This window comes from Nicotiana tomentosiformis, chromosome 11 (assembly GCF_000390325.3).
Source record: "Nicotiana tomentosiformis chromosome 11, ASM39032v3, whole genome shotgun sequence".
NCBI lineage: Eukaryota > Viridiplantae > Streptophyta > Magnoliopsida > Solanales > Solanaceae > Nicotiana > Nicotiana tomentosiformis.
Genome location: NC_090822.1, coordinates 531,784 through 545,256, shown reverse-complemented (window position 1 = coordinate 545,256; position 13,473 = coordinate 531,784). Strand labels below are relative to the sequence as shown.

Here is a 13,473-nt window from a genome sequence, read left to right as displayed (position 1 = left end):
AAGGTCGGCCAATAAGCAAAACCCATCATGATGTATTGGAAAATTCTCTCTTTGGATATTGGCTGCAAAGACGTTCGTTGGATACAAATGTTCCAAATCCCCTATTTTGTGAAATGTTGTTTAATTAACCTTTAACTTGGATAATACCTCATTAATATTTAATTATTTATCTTGTAATATGGATATATGTTCCATGCGAATGAGATGGATAAACTTCTTTTAGAATATGTAAATGCTAAACAAAGGAACCAATAGCCGAATGGATTGCATTGACTATAAATTTAACTGAACATAATATTTTCGACACAATATAGATATATGTGTTAAAATATCTATAAGTATTAAATTATGAACCCATAGTTTTAAATTATAATAGCTTTGTGCGAAGACCTTAATAGAGTAATTAACTTAAATATCCGTTCACGCAATCACTTAAATTAAAAATAGTTGGCGGATATATAATATATTTATAATTCATGTATAATTTATATATAATTTTATATTATCAGCTTATAGTCTATATATACGGGATAGAAACAGTAAACAATGAATTAGCCGGCTATTTGTGTAAAAGTCTCAACTTATAGCCTATTTGGCCAAGCTTCTCCAAGTTCAAAAGCACTTTCTTTTTTCAAAAAAAAGTATTTTTTTCTCAAATTTGAAGTGTTTGGCCAAGCTTTTAGGAGAAAAAAAAGTACTTATGAAGAGAAGCAGAAGCAGTTTTGGATAAACAGAAAAAAGTAGCTTCTTCCCAGAAGCACTTTTTTGAGAAGCACTTTTGAGAAAAATACACTTAGAAGCACTTTTTAAAAGCTTTGCCAAACACCAATTGCTGCTTAGAAGTACTTTTTAAATTAATTAGTCAAACACAAAGTAATTCATATCAAAAATACTTTTGAAAAAAATACTTTTCAAAATAAGCTAATTTTTCCAGCTTGGCCAAACGGGCTATTAATAAGACTTGTAAAAGTAAGAAAATATATAATGGGCCAACCTGATAGTGAGCTCATTCATATTAGGAACAGGCCCAAGACCAAACCCAAGCCACTTACATGGTCCAACATGAAGAAATGACATTCTGCAATGACAAATCTACCCCTCAAGGAAATAAGAGAGAGAGAGAGAGAGAGAGAGAGAGAGAGAGAGAGAGAGAGAGAGTTAAAAGAGGTTTAAGCTAAGGTTCAGTCATTTTCTCTGCACCCAAATCTCGACGCCGATTTCCTTGTCTCTCCCCAGAACCAAGGTCAGTGTGTGTGTGTGTGTTTCGTTTTAGTTTCAAAGCTTTAATTTTCTCTTTGATACTTATTATAATGATGCAATATGTTTGGCAGATTTATAATCTTAAATATTCATGTGATTTTATACATCTACTATTTCCTTATAGCTGTTTACTGCGGGGAGGGGGCTCTGGGGTTTTATTTTTGGTGTTGTTGGTTGATCATTGGTTGCATTGATTCTTCTAATATTAGATATTACTGTTTCTGATACTTTTAGTTATAGTCAAATTATTGAATTTTTTCTTCTAAAGATTTGTGTTTTTGATAGCTCACTGTTAGTAATATGAACCAAATGGTGTTTAAAAAGACAATTTTGTTCTTGGTTTCGTTGATGATTTCAGTGTGTTTATGGAAAAGTAAAAAAATTCAGTATGGAGTTTGGGGGGGTAACATTTGTCCATTAACCAGATGGCTTATATAGTCGACGAAATGTAATTGGCTCATAGTAATCATGGGGAAATCATACTAAGACGATATATACTGCTGACGTTGGAGAAGTATTTGCCAATTCAAAAATGATAAGGTGCACCCAAGGGTGTGGCCTAGAGGTCTTAAGTTCAAATCCCAATGGAGGCAAAAATACTAGGTGATTTCTTCCATCTTTCCAAGCCTTGGTAGGTAGAGTTACTCGGTAGCAGGTGCCCAGTGGTGTGAAAGTTGGCCTAGACATTATCGTCATTAAAAAAAACAATGAGTTATCACAAATATTCAAGGTTATGAGATGAAAACTCTACTTTTCATACCAGTCGGCAAGTTGTTAGCTATACTTAGTGTAAATTTGTTACGGTGGTGTTGGAATTGGAACACAGCTATGTTGCTCGGACTCTCCAAAAATGATGCTGGATGTGTGTCGAATTCTCCAAAAGTAGTGCATTTTTGAAGGATCCGACACGGGTGCGGCAACATTTTGGAAAGTCCGCGCAATATAGGAACAAAGTAAATTCATTAAGTGTTCTTTTGGATATGATAAATTTTGGTAGATATGTATTCTTTGTCTATATGTTCTGTTTGTGAGCGAGGCAATATCATAGAGCTAGTGAAGAAAAGCATATAATTTTGAGATAGGAAAACAGAGAAACAAATTCATTTGGCCCGTTAGAGTGTTTAACCTGTCAACTGTAAATACAAAATGTCATGTTGCTTGGTTCTGGTTAGGGTTTGTGTATAATGTGAGGAAATTTGTATTTCCTTCGTGTTCCTTCATTATCTCTTTCACTAGCTAACTATGTAGCTCTGGATCATGTGGGGATAACCTATTTTATGCTAATTGTTTATCAATATTGATCAGTCATTTCACTTGAAGAAGAGATGGACCAAAGCCCGGCACCATTTTCAGAGATTGGGAGGCGGGCAAGAGGTAGTACTTCACCCTCATTTAATGAGTACTGAATCTATTTATGCTTTTGATACTTGTTTGGAAGGTAAAAAGTAAAAATAAAAATATTAGTGGTGCTATGGAACATAGTTCTTAAACTTGATCCGCATAGCCATTTGTATTGGGAACCAAGCATGTCTTCCTTTCTAGGCTGTTTAGGTAGTCAGACCTCTTAAATAGTCAACCAGGATAAACTAAGTATCCTGCCAACCTTGATATAACCTGTTACGCAGTAGGTGCTTTCTACATTTGAGCCTCGGGATACTGTATCTTTTGGAATCACACTAGACTCTCCCAAGCGTGTACCGGTACCATTATTGAGCCAGTTGACAACCATGTATTGGTGCTTCGCTTAACCAACTCTACACAGTCTCCTGTAGGAAGAAGTTACATGTTTCTTCCCCATTTATGTACTTATAGCCTGTGGCTCATATATTAACTCTTTTATTCAGAGTATAGTAAATATATTATGTAATGCGGAATATTTTATGTAATTCGGATTATCTCATAAGCTTTTAACAGTTGTCGTATTATGCCGGAAAGAGAAAATTTGTAATACGTGCTTTTGAAAATACTTTATGCCCAATCCTTCATTAAACCCCCCCAAAAGAAAAGGAAAAATAAAAAAGAAAAGTAAAAGACTTTATGCCCAATCCAAAGTACAGAACTACAGGTTGCATTTTCATCAGCCCTCTGAACACATGCCAAATATGTTCTTGATTATAAGCAGAGAAAAGTCATAAATAGATGGGGTTTCAACATTTAAATATAAGAGTGTTTTAGACCTTAGTCTAGCTGAGTTTGCCCGAACACGCCTCCTGAACTTGCTGGAATCGGTTATTCCAAGCCTTGAATAAGAGTAAGTCGGGCTAAATGTCAGCTAACATCAGGTCATCGTGAAGCTGTGCAGAGATTGCAGCAGGACAAATTAAGCTCAGATCTAAACCAGTTTGCTTATATAGATATCCTATTTGTTTCGTACTGATTTCTCCCATTTAGATTGTTATAACAAAGTGAAGTATATAGTTTTGAGTTTTGATTCTTTTGTTATCATCAAAAATCCCTTAAATAGATTTCTATATATTATATAATCATCATCATGTCAAGACTAATCTAAAGATTTAGTCATTTAACATTTTGGGCAACTTCTATCCATCTCTTAGATTATCTTTTCTCGGAAAGGGAGCTTGCATTTCTTATTAATCAGAATCTCTTCTAATGGGTTGTAAATTGCCCGCATTGTGCAGATCTATTGACCAAAGACTACAACTATGATCAGAAGTTCTCCTTCTCTATTCCAAGCTCCAGTGGAGTGGTACTAGCTTATTCTATCATTTTCTCTTTCATTTAGTTTACTTGGCCTGTCAAATCTTCTATTGGACTTCAGAAGGCTGTCGAACTTTTCCACTTGCACATATTATCTCTTTTTCTTTATTGTAGTTTGTTTATTTGTTATGGGATAAAAATGTATACTCTATTTACAAAATCATCCATTTGCTCTGAAATTCATTATAATGTGGCTTCCAGTTTGAGAGTCTGATGTCCTAGAATTGTCAAAGGTGAAAAATGTTTGCTGGTGCTTTAAGTGCACAGCGTATTTAATGCATGAAATATGATGAATAAGACGCTAATGAAGAAAAATAAACTATAATGTGTGGAATGTAAGAAAATAACTATATACACAAACTATAATATTTTGTATTAGGTAAAACTCCTTCCTCGAAAAGCGAAAAGGTACGCATAAACTGGAACAAAGGGAGTATTATAAAACAAACATATGAAGTAGAGGATCATGTGAATGAAATTCAAAACCATTTTAAATTTCTAATGTAGATGTAAAGATGTAGTTTTAAGTTTTTACTAATTAGTTTTCTTTTAGTAAATTCTATTTTGTTATTCCTAATATATTACTTTGTCAACTATATCTATTGTCTAGTGTTGCCCTCTTAAAGGCAGAGCAAGTGGCATGAGTGACATGCCTTAATGCCTTGATGCCTGCACTAAAGTACCAGATAAGCAAGGTGAGGTGCCCAACCTGCGCAAGTGTGCATCAGTAGCTTCAGGGTTTAAGCGCGCCTCTACCGAGCCTGTAACTATGCACCTTTGTTCGTTTAATAGTGTAACTGATGTTCATTAGTGAATTTGAAGTTAATAGAAAACGAAGAGAGTTTAAAAGTAATATAATCCTACATTGTCACACTTCCATGTGCCTATTAATAGGGGTATATGCATGAACCATCCTGTAGGTTTAAATTAGCAGATTGTACTCCATCTAAGAATGGATGTGAGTGTGTATATAACAGACAATTTTTTTCTGTTGAATTTTGGTAAGGCATTTAAACTTATTTACTCATGCCATGTTATTTTGGTACATTTGTAGTATTCCAAATAGTCCTAATTATCAGGTAAGATTTTCTATTCCACATATGGCTGACCACTGACACAGTAGTAATTAGCACATTTTTTTTGATAAGGTAACAATTAGTAATTAGCACATTTTCAATTTAATAATTGATGTAGGTTAGGGGGTATATGAGGGAGCAGAGGAGGTAAAGGGGGCAATAGTGACATTTTATGAATGTCGAGATAAAGAGGAGGTTAGTTGGAGATCAAAGTTGGGTGGGTAGCATTCAATCAAATAGGAGAAATAAGTAGGGAGTGATTGGAGAGAGTGATGGGGGAAGATAAGGTTAGGAAGGCAAGTGGTACAGGTGATAAGGCCCTGAGATTGGATGGATTCACCTTGGCTTCTTCCAGACAGTGTTGGAGTACTATCGAAGGAGAGGTTATGGAGATCATCGCTGCATTTTGGGAGACTGGGGAATTTGAAAGAACCATTAATGCATCCTTCATACCCATAATACTGAAAAAGGAGGGAGCATTAATGCACATGCTATATAATTTTTCGAGGAATTTTTTATATTAGAAGCTTGCTTGATCTAAGTGCTTCATTGGCTAAAATAACAGGTTACATTTGCTAATGCATCTTGATTCTACTTGATTATCTTGTTCCATTAGGTAATGTATATCCGCTTGAAATTGATCTTGAAATGCTTCATACATTTGCATAAGATTGCGATTTGTTTGGTAGTGATGGGGGTGAATTTGTTGGTAATCATACTTGGTATGCTTTCATCTGTTGTAAGTTTGAACCTTTACCAATAGATGCAGCTGGTGGGTTATGAAGTTTGGTGTTGCTGACTCTTATCATTGTTATGTAGTGTGAAACTTTTTTCTATGTCTTATTACTTATTCTAGAGTTCTATTTGAATTGATCCTAACTTCCCTTGTTTTCTCATGTTAGGGAATAACAGCTACTGGTGTGAAGAAAGATCAATTTTTTGTTGGTGATATAAGTACTCAATATAAGCTCGGAAGTACAATTGTTGATGTCAAAGTTGATACCCACTCCAATGTAAGAGCAGAATGCCGGCCTCTAAGACCAAACAACTGTTTGTCTTCTTGATAATCTAATAACTGATCATGAGATATAGTTAACCCTTTTTTCTCTTGTTTATACCTTCGACGAATTGTCTTCTCATTGAAGTTTATATGTTATCTTTTATGCAGGTCTCAACTAAAGTTACTTTGAATGAAGTTTTCCGATCTGCAAAAGTGTCCCTTAGCTTCAACATACCAGATCACAAGTCTGGCAAGGTTAATACTTGTGTTTACTCTGTACTAGTCAAAAGAATCTTTGCTCTGTTACTTATTCTAACTCTCTTTCAAATTTTCTAGCAAAGTATTTTTTATGATTGAAGGTGAACACCTTTTTTCTGATTGTTCCTCGATATGGTCTGTCTGATACACATATATGTGCTAAAGAATTATATTAGTGTGCATGATATCGCAGATATTATGGCCAAAGAGACAAATAATAGAATAAAAAAGCTGCTTTTCAAAATAATTATTGCCAATTACGACAGAATAGTAGTAAGTTTTACAAAAATTTCCGTTTTTTCATTTGTACTTTTGACGTAAATAATTCCTTTTTGCTTAGATAAATGGTCAGTTTGATGGAAGCTAAAGAGTAGCATACCTATATGAATGCAGATGCAGGAAAATTGTAATATGTTTATGTCACCATCATTTGTGATTTAAGACAATGAAATTTGACTCATCAGAAATAGGTGATAAGTCATAATTAGAGTTGGAAAAAGTAAAGAAAAACAATAGAGGTGAAACAGATGACAACTGATTTGATGTGCTAGAATTACTGTTTGTTTCACTACAAAAAGATTGTGAAATCATCTATTAGCCTTGGAGACCAAATGGTCCTTTTGACTCTCTCTCTCTCTCTCTCTCTCTCTCTCTCTTGTAGCAGTATTGGTGGTCAGACACGGCGATAATTACTGGTATTACATAATCAGCCTAATTGATACAACAGCTCATACAGCTACTGGTTTATTTCTTTCTGACTTGTATGTGGCTACTGTCCTAGTAAACTCCAACTTAGTTAGTACATCTTGGTGAGAGAAACATCATTCTGGTCGTACAGGTACAGGCAGATAATTGTTTGGTGAGTGATTAGGTGTTAATGGTGAACTAGCTGATACCTGGTGAGATGTCTCCTTGGCTGCTAGGTGAACTAAACTTGGGAATACTGTCCACTAGGTGTAATTCTTAGATTATTTTCAGTGCGTGCAAGTAAATCATGTAGTTCAATTTAATGTATTATCATCCATGACTTGTTCACCTTTACCCCGTAACATCATCTTTTCCTTGCGCATCTTAATGTTCAGAATGTCATGGTGTGCAATGTGTGATGAGCCATAGAAAGAGTTAGACACATGCACTTGAATATTTCATGGATGTTGGACTTCTTTTTATTTTCTTATTCCGATTGTTTGGTAGTTTTTGGTGGATGCTTATAATGTGTGAAATCTAGACTCCCTTGTTCACGTGCCGCACTTTAAGGACAGTTGTTCTTGTCAAGTTGTCTTTGAAAGAAGAGATAGTATCAGAGGCTTTACTTTATATCTGAATGGGCGTGCGTTTAGTGAAGACCCTTATGCGGGTCATGTGGATTAGTATTCTATTAATTTGTTTTTCAGTGTTGATATTTCAATCTTTTTTCTTTTTCAGATGATGCAAATGTCAACAATATTAAAATCTCACAGTTTCTAAATTATAATTTGGATCTATTTTCCGATCTAGTAGAACAGGGATAAAGCAGTTGAACCTATTGTTTCAATTAGGGGTGCAAGCTCTACCTGTTAATATCTTAGCGTCTGACTCATGCACATGTTTGTGAGAGTCAAATATGTTGATTCCATTATTTGTATGTTGTACATTCTTTTTCCAATTTCCTAGATTTTAATCTGCATTTTGTTTTGCTGATATAAAGAAACTGTATTTCATTTGATTTGTGAACTCTATCAGTCTTTGGAATCATTTTTTGTATTTTCAGCTTGATGTTCAGTACCTTCATCAACATGCTGCCATCAACTCCAGTATTGGCTTAAATCCCTCCCCTCTCTTGGAGCTCTCTGCTGCTATTGGAAGCAAGGATTTAGCCCTTGGTGGTGAAATAGGTTTCAATACTGCTTCGTCTTCTTTTACCAAGTGCAACGCAGGAATTAGTTTTAACAAACCGGATTTTTCTGCTGCACTTATGTTGTAAGTATTTGAATTTTGTTCTTTGCTTGATATGCATTTGGTGTTTCTGAGTTCTCCAAATATGTTCCTGCCAGTTATGTGAAAGTAGGATGCAATCCAACTGCGGGACATGCAATTATATGACTTTTCTACATCCCTTGTTTCATTTGCTTTTTGTTTCTTCCTGTTGTATAATGATCTCCCTCATCACTGTTGAGATCAAAGGATGCTAAAGCTGTGCTTCTCTATGTTAATAAGAGTGAATACTCCAATAGTCCCCTTCTGTTCTGCAGTTTACGCCCAAAGCAAAGACATTTGTTGGAATCCCATATCCGCTTAAGTGCATGGACTATAGTCTTCCTTAAGGTCTTTTCCAATTCTCATCACTTGGGCTAATTTTTGGGGTTGAGTTCGGCTCAAGATACATTTTCTCAACTTGGTGCAATGGTGTTATAGCCAGACATATCCTGATGTTTGGCTAAAAATGTTGGGCACATATGTAATGTTACTCCACGCTCGAGATGTTCAGCTTTGAGCGTGCAAGAGGAGAGGGAGTGTCATAATACCCGATGCTAAGTGTATGAGCTGCAGTATCCTCATATAGTCTCGGACATCTTCACCATTTGAGCTAGCTTCTGAGGTCTTAGTTAGGCTCAAGATTCATTTTCTTAATTGAAATCTAGCTATGATACTAACTGTGTGTATAATATAAACCTCCGGCCTAACTCAATCCCAAAAGTTAGCTTAAGTGGTTAGGATTGGCTGAGACAATACAAGAAGACTATGGCCCATATATTTTGGTGATATGGGATTCTAACATCATTCTCCAAATATTTGCTCTGCCAAGCTTGAATATAACCTTCTTAGGAGAGAACGTTAGACTTGAAGATGAACTAGTAGGCACCAACACACCGACTTTGTCTACATATGGTCTATAAACAGCTGTGCACTGGAAAATTAGAGAATAATCATAAGATTAGAGAAACTAATCTTCACACTTTTTAGGAACAATAATCCGATGTGGAAACTACTTTTTACTTTCATAATACATCAGTTTAGAAATTAAATTGCAAATAGTAACACTCAAAATTTAAATAAAGGCCGACTGTCAGGTTTCCTATTAATTAATGAGGAATTTAAGAAGCAAAATAGATGAAGTATATTGAACACCCATTACTTAATAAAATTAAGGTGAATCTGGATTGTAAGTTTCCCAATCAATAGAACGGAAACATAAAATGGCTTTGTATTTGTTGTCTGTCCCATTGTTTCTTCTTTAGGTCTCAAAAGTCTGTCAATACTGTCTAGCCAATCAATTGCATTACATTGGCCATGTTGCTTAGAACCTAATCAGGTCATATAAATAGGTTAGAAGGAGTATGCGAAATGATCAATAGATCATGCTAGCAAAGAAGATCTCTTTTTGTTTTATGCGCAAGCGGTATGTATGTTATTGTCCTTTGTTGGGATATGGAAGAGAGCTGGTTAAAATGAAGCAAAAACCTGGAGGTTCAAAGGAAATTACAGTATCAGATTAGGGAATACAGATGATGTTATCTATGAAATGTGCTACACATCTCTGCTCTCCAAGCATTAATGACAGTTTTTCTATTTCAAGATTCTTATCTAGTTGTAGTATTAAAAAGAAATGTGCAACTATGGCGTGAATTAATTTGCTGCTTACTTTGCTGAAGTTTGTTTTCCTGTTGAACATATACATTTTAAAAAAGCTGTTATCCAAATTTCCTGAATTGCAAATTTTTGTTGAAGCATTTACATCACTTGGGATATTATAGTTGGATTACTAAAATCTGCATATCTGAGATTATAGTCTATATGGTGGCTTTGGAAATGAGGGGCTGTATTTGGCATTTCAATTTTCATTTGTTTCTTGAGCTCATAAAGTGGTACAGAACCCCGGTTTTCCCTTCACTAGTAGGGGGAACCATTGTTCCTATGCTGCCGCGTTGCCCAGTCCTTTCTTTAGTAAGTGTGTGTGCCTTTTATAATGCGTGTGGGTTTCTGCACATTGCTCTGATGTGGCTGAAGTTGCATTCAGTGTCAAGGCTTCAACTACCATATTAATGTAGCAAGCTTTAGTCTTTTGTTTTTTACCCCCCTTTCAATCCCTCAGTTGTTGCATTTAAATGCACTCATCATCAGCTTTATTCGTTCAATAAACTAGAGATTTTAACTTGTGCTTGTGCAATATGTACAACATTTCTTTGATATTTCTGAGTGTCTAATCTGCAATGTTGTTGCCATCCATATAGAACGGACAAGGGACAAGCTGTGAAGGCATCATATGTACACTCTGTCGATCCAGCTAGTGGAACTGAAGTTGCTGCGGAGATGATTCACAGATTATCTACCTATGAGAACAGCTTCAGCATCGGGAGTGCTCACAGAGTCGATCCATTAACATCTGTGAAGACTAGGTTTTCTGACAATGGGAAGGTTGCAATGCTTTGCCAGCGGGAATGGAGGCCAAAGTCACTTATTACTTTCTCTGCTGAGTATGACACGAAGGCAAAGAATCCAATACCCAAGTTGGGTCTTGCCCTTGCTTTGAAGCCATAAAAAGGTGCTATCTCTAATTCAACCAATTTTTACTTGGTAGCTTGACATTGTTCTAATTCTTTCGAAGGCCTAAAGTGTGGCCCTTACATCTTCCTCGCATCATTCCAGAGGACACTGGGAAATCAAACCCATTTTTGTCAGATTCATATAATGATGATAAAGTTGAAAGAATACGTTACAGGAGCATTGTTGCATAAGGTTCTTCAAGGTCTACTGGCTTTCTATTACCTTGAAACTTGATACTATATATTTTTTTGAGAATGAAATGTTTCTGATGCCTCGTGCTTTCGCAAAAGTGTTTGTTTTACTTACATTTGCATCCATCATTTCTGGCACCTCGTTAGGATGCATCTCTACTAATTTTAGGATTTTGTTTCACAATTCTATTTTGTCATATTTAACACGGACTAGTTACTCTTTACTGAGCTGGAAAACGAAAGAAAAAGAAAATAGTAAAGTCTTGGAGAAAAATTAGTTGATGGCTTATCTAAATATAGTAGCTTGTATTTATTTTACTGTGTGGTTAGACACGCGGTTAATCAAGTCGTCGATGAATGCCGCTGGAACATTAGTCAATCCAAACGACATCATCAAGAACTCATAGTGAACAGAACGAGTCTTGAACACTATCTTAGGAATGTCTAAAGCTTGAGTCTTCAATTGGTGATAACTCTGATCACAAATCAATCTCGGAGAATGGCTTAGCACCTTGAAGCTGATCAAAGAAATCAATACAAAACAGTGGATACATATTCTTGATGGTATGATTATGTCGATCGAACGAGATCGCTTCTTGCTTTTTTTAAGCACCTTGACTACTCTGCCCTTCCAGGGATAGGGGTAAGGTTGCGTACATCTTACTCCCAGACCCCACTTGTGTGAAACTACTGGGTTTGTTGTTGTTGTTGACTACTCTGCTTACTTAACCACAAGTCTTATTTAGTGTTTTTTTGGTTGATAATGATGTATCATTCAAGAAAATCATGGATGGGTATAAAGTGATGAACTTCGTAGTTAGCGTCTTTAAGCTTTTAGTCAACGAGATATGTAAGTTGATAAAGTAAACGCAGCACACGTATGTATGCCTAATGACTAAATCTCCACAAAATTTAATCCGCCATATGCATCTTTAGAATGGAAGTAGGTAAGCTGTACCATCTGTTACACTGCGATGACCATATCAAACTTTCGGCCTCTATTTAATTTTTTCGTATAAAAATACATTATTAGAAGGGGAGCTTTGGACTTTGGAGCAACGGTAAAATTGTCGCCGTGTGATCTATAGGTCTTAGGTTCGAGCCGTATTAGCTGCCACTAATGCTTGCATTAGGATAGGTTGTCTATATCATACTCCTAGGAATGCAGCCCTTCCTCGAACCCTGCTGGACTGTCCTTTATAATAATACGTTCTTACATATATTAGTGTATTTTAAGTTATGTTTTTGACTAGTCATTATGTTAGGTGAACATGTACAATTGAGTGTAGTACCTCATATGAACCTCTATTCAAATGTGGCGTCACATACTCCTATATAATAATAAATATATAAGCAAGTTGGAAAAACGACTAGGAAAAAAGAAAACAACAATAGAACACTAGCGAAAAGGGTTTGTTACTAGGCTAACAATGTTACTCGTTTTATCGAATGATTATACTTGTAGAATGTTTGGACTTAGATTGAGTTGAAATTATAAAAAGAAAAGTATTTGAAGTTGAAGTGTGTCAATTGTGTTTAATTTGGACATGAATTTTAATTGGAAAAAAAAGTTGAAGTTTTTTTGAGTGAAAACTAGAAATAGAAAACCGTTTAATTTCGATTACCAAGTCCAAATTATTAGTAAGTATGGGTTCTTTTAGGCACAAGTATGACTTGTTAGCAAATAACTCTTGATTATTACTCCTTTTAACTTTAAAGATGAAGTTTTTCATATAAGAAAAATGTACAGAAATAATTAAATGACCTCATTTAATTATGTGACACTCTTACATTTAAAAAGTTTCAATTGACATAGTACTTATTATAGTATCATATCTTGCGATATTAATTTTGACTTAAAACCAAATTGTAATCTTTATGACATAGCCGACCGTATCATGCAAGTAATTATATTGTGTTATAGCTCATGCGCTGTCATAATGCTAAATTTGCAACATTAATTGTATATAGTTGGATATAATTGACTGTAATAATTCAATCGTAACGGCAAGAGTATACCATATTAAATTCTTTCGACAGATATGGATGAAAGTCGACAAAAAAGAAGAAACATTTTAAAGACGAATGATACCCTTAAATATTATAATATCTTTATAAGTATAGTTAGCTGGCTAAATCTATCTAATTTCTTTGATTTTAACCTATATCCACCCATAATATAAAGAACTCTTACACTATATATGAGGTCATATTTTCTGTTGTAGTATGTCATCTGTCTTATTTTTAAAATTACAAATCTTATTTTTTCTGGAGAAGTTCATGTAGATAATTTTTGAGTGATATGATAATATAATTTTTTTTACACGATCAGTTTATATAACTTAACTCCATCTACTTTTGAATACATTTCTAAACCATTTCGTCAAAAACTCCAAACAATTATAACCAATACAAATCCATTAATTTACCAGTTCCTCTACCATCA

The 13,473-nt window shown here is 35.0% G+C and overlaps 1 protein-coding gene across 1 annotated transcript; it reads left to right on the top strand.

Moving 5' to 3' along the window:
* The first annotated feature begins 1,116 nt into the window (after window positions 1–1,116).
* LOC104107248 (mitochondrial outer membrane protein porin 4) lies at window positions 1,117–11,125 on the top strand. Its single transcript, XM_009615989.4, has 7 exons — window positions 1,117–1,243; window positions 2,566–2,634; window positions 3,900–3,967; window positions 5,957–6,067; window positions 6,223–6,309; window positions 8,063–8,271; window positions 10,524–11,125. Exons 2-7 carry the CDS (start codon window positions 2,586–2,588, stop codon window positions 10,828–10,830), a joined length of 831 nt encoding a protein of 276 aa, XP_009614284.1. The 5' UTR covers window positions 1,117–1,243; window positions 2,566–2,585; the 3' UTR covers window positions 10,831–11,125.
* The last annotated feature ends 2,348 nt before the right edge of the window (window positions 11,126–13,473 follow it).

Excerpts from the sequence above, each read along its gene's own strand:
- LOC104107248 (XM_009615989.4), top strand. The coding sequence starts at position 2,586 with ATGGACCAAAGCCCGGCACCATTTTCAGAGATTGGGAGGCGGGCAAGA. Across the intron at positions 2,635-3,899 it reads GATTGGGAGGCGGGCAAGAG|ATCTATTGACCAAAGACTAC; the intron begins GTAGTACTTCAC and ends CGCATTGTGCAG. Across the intron at positions 6,310-8,062 it reads CAGATCACAAGTCTGGCAAG|CTTGATGTTCAGTACCTTCA; the intron begins GTTAATACTTGT and ends TTGTATTTTCAG.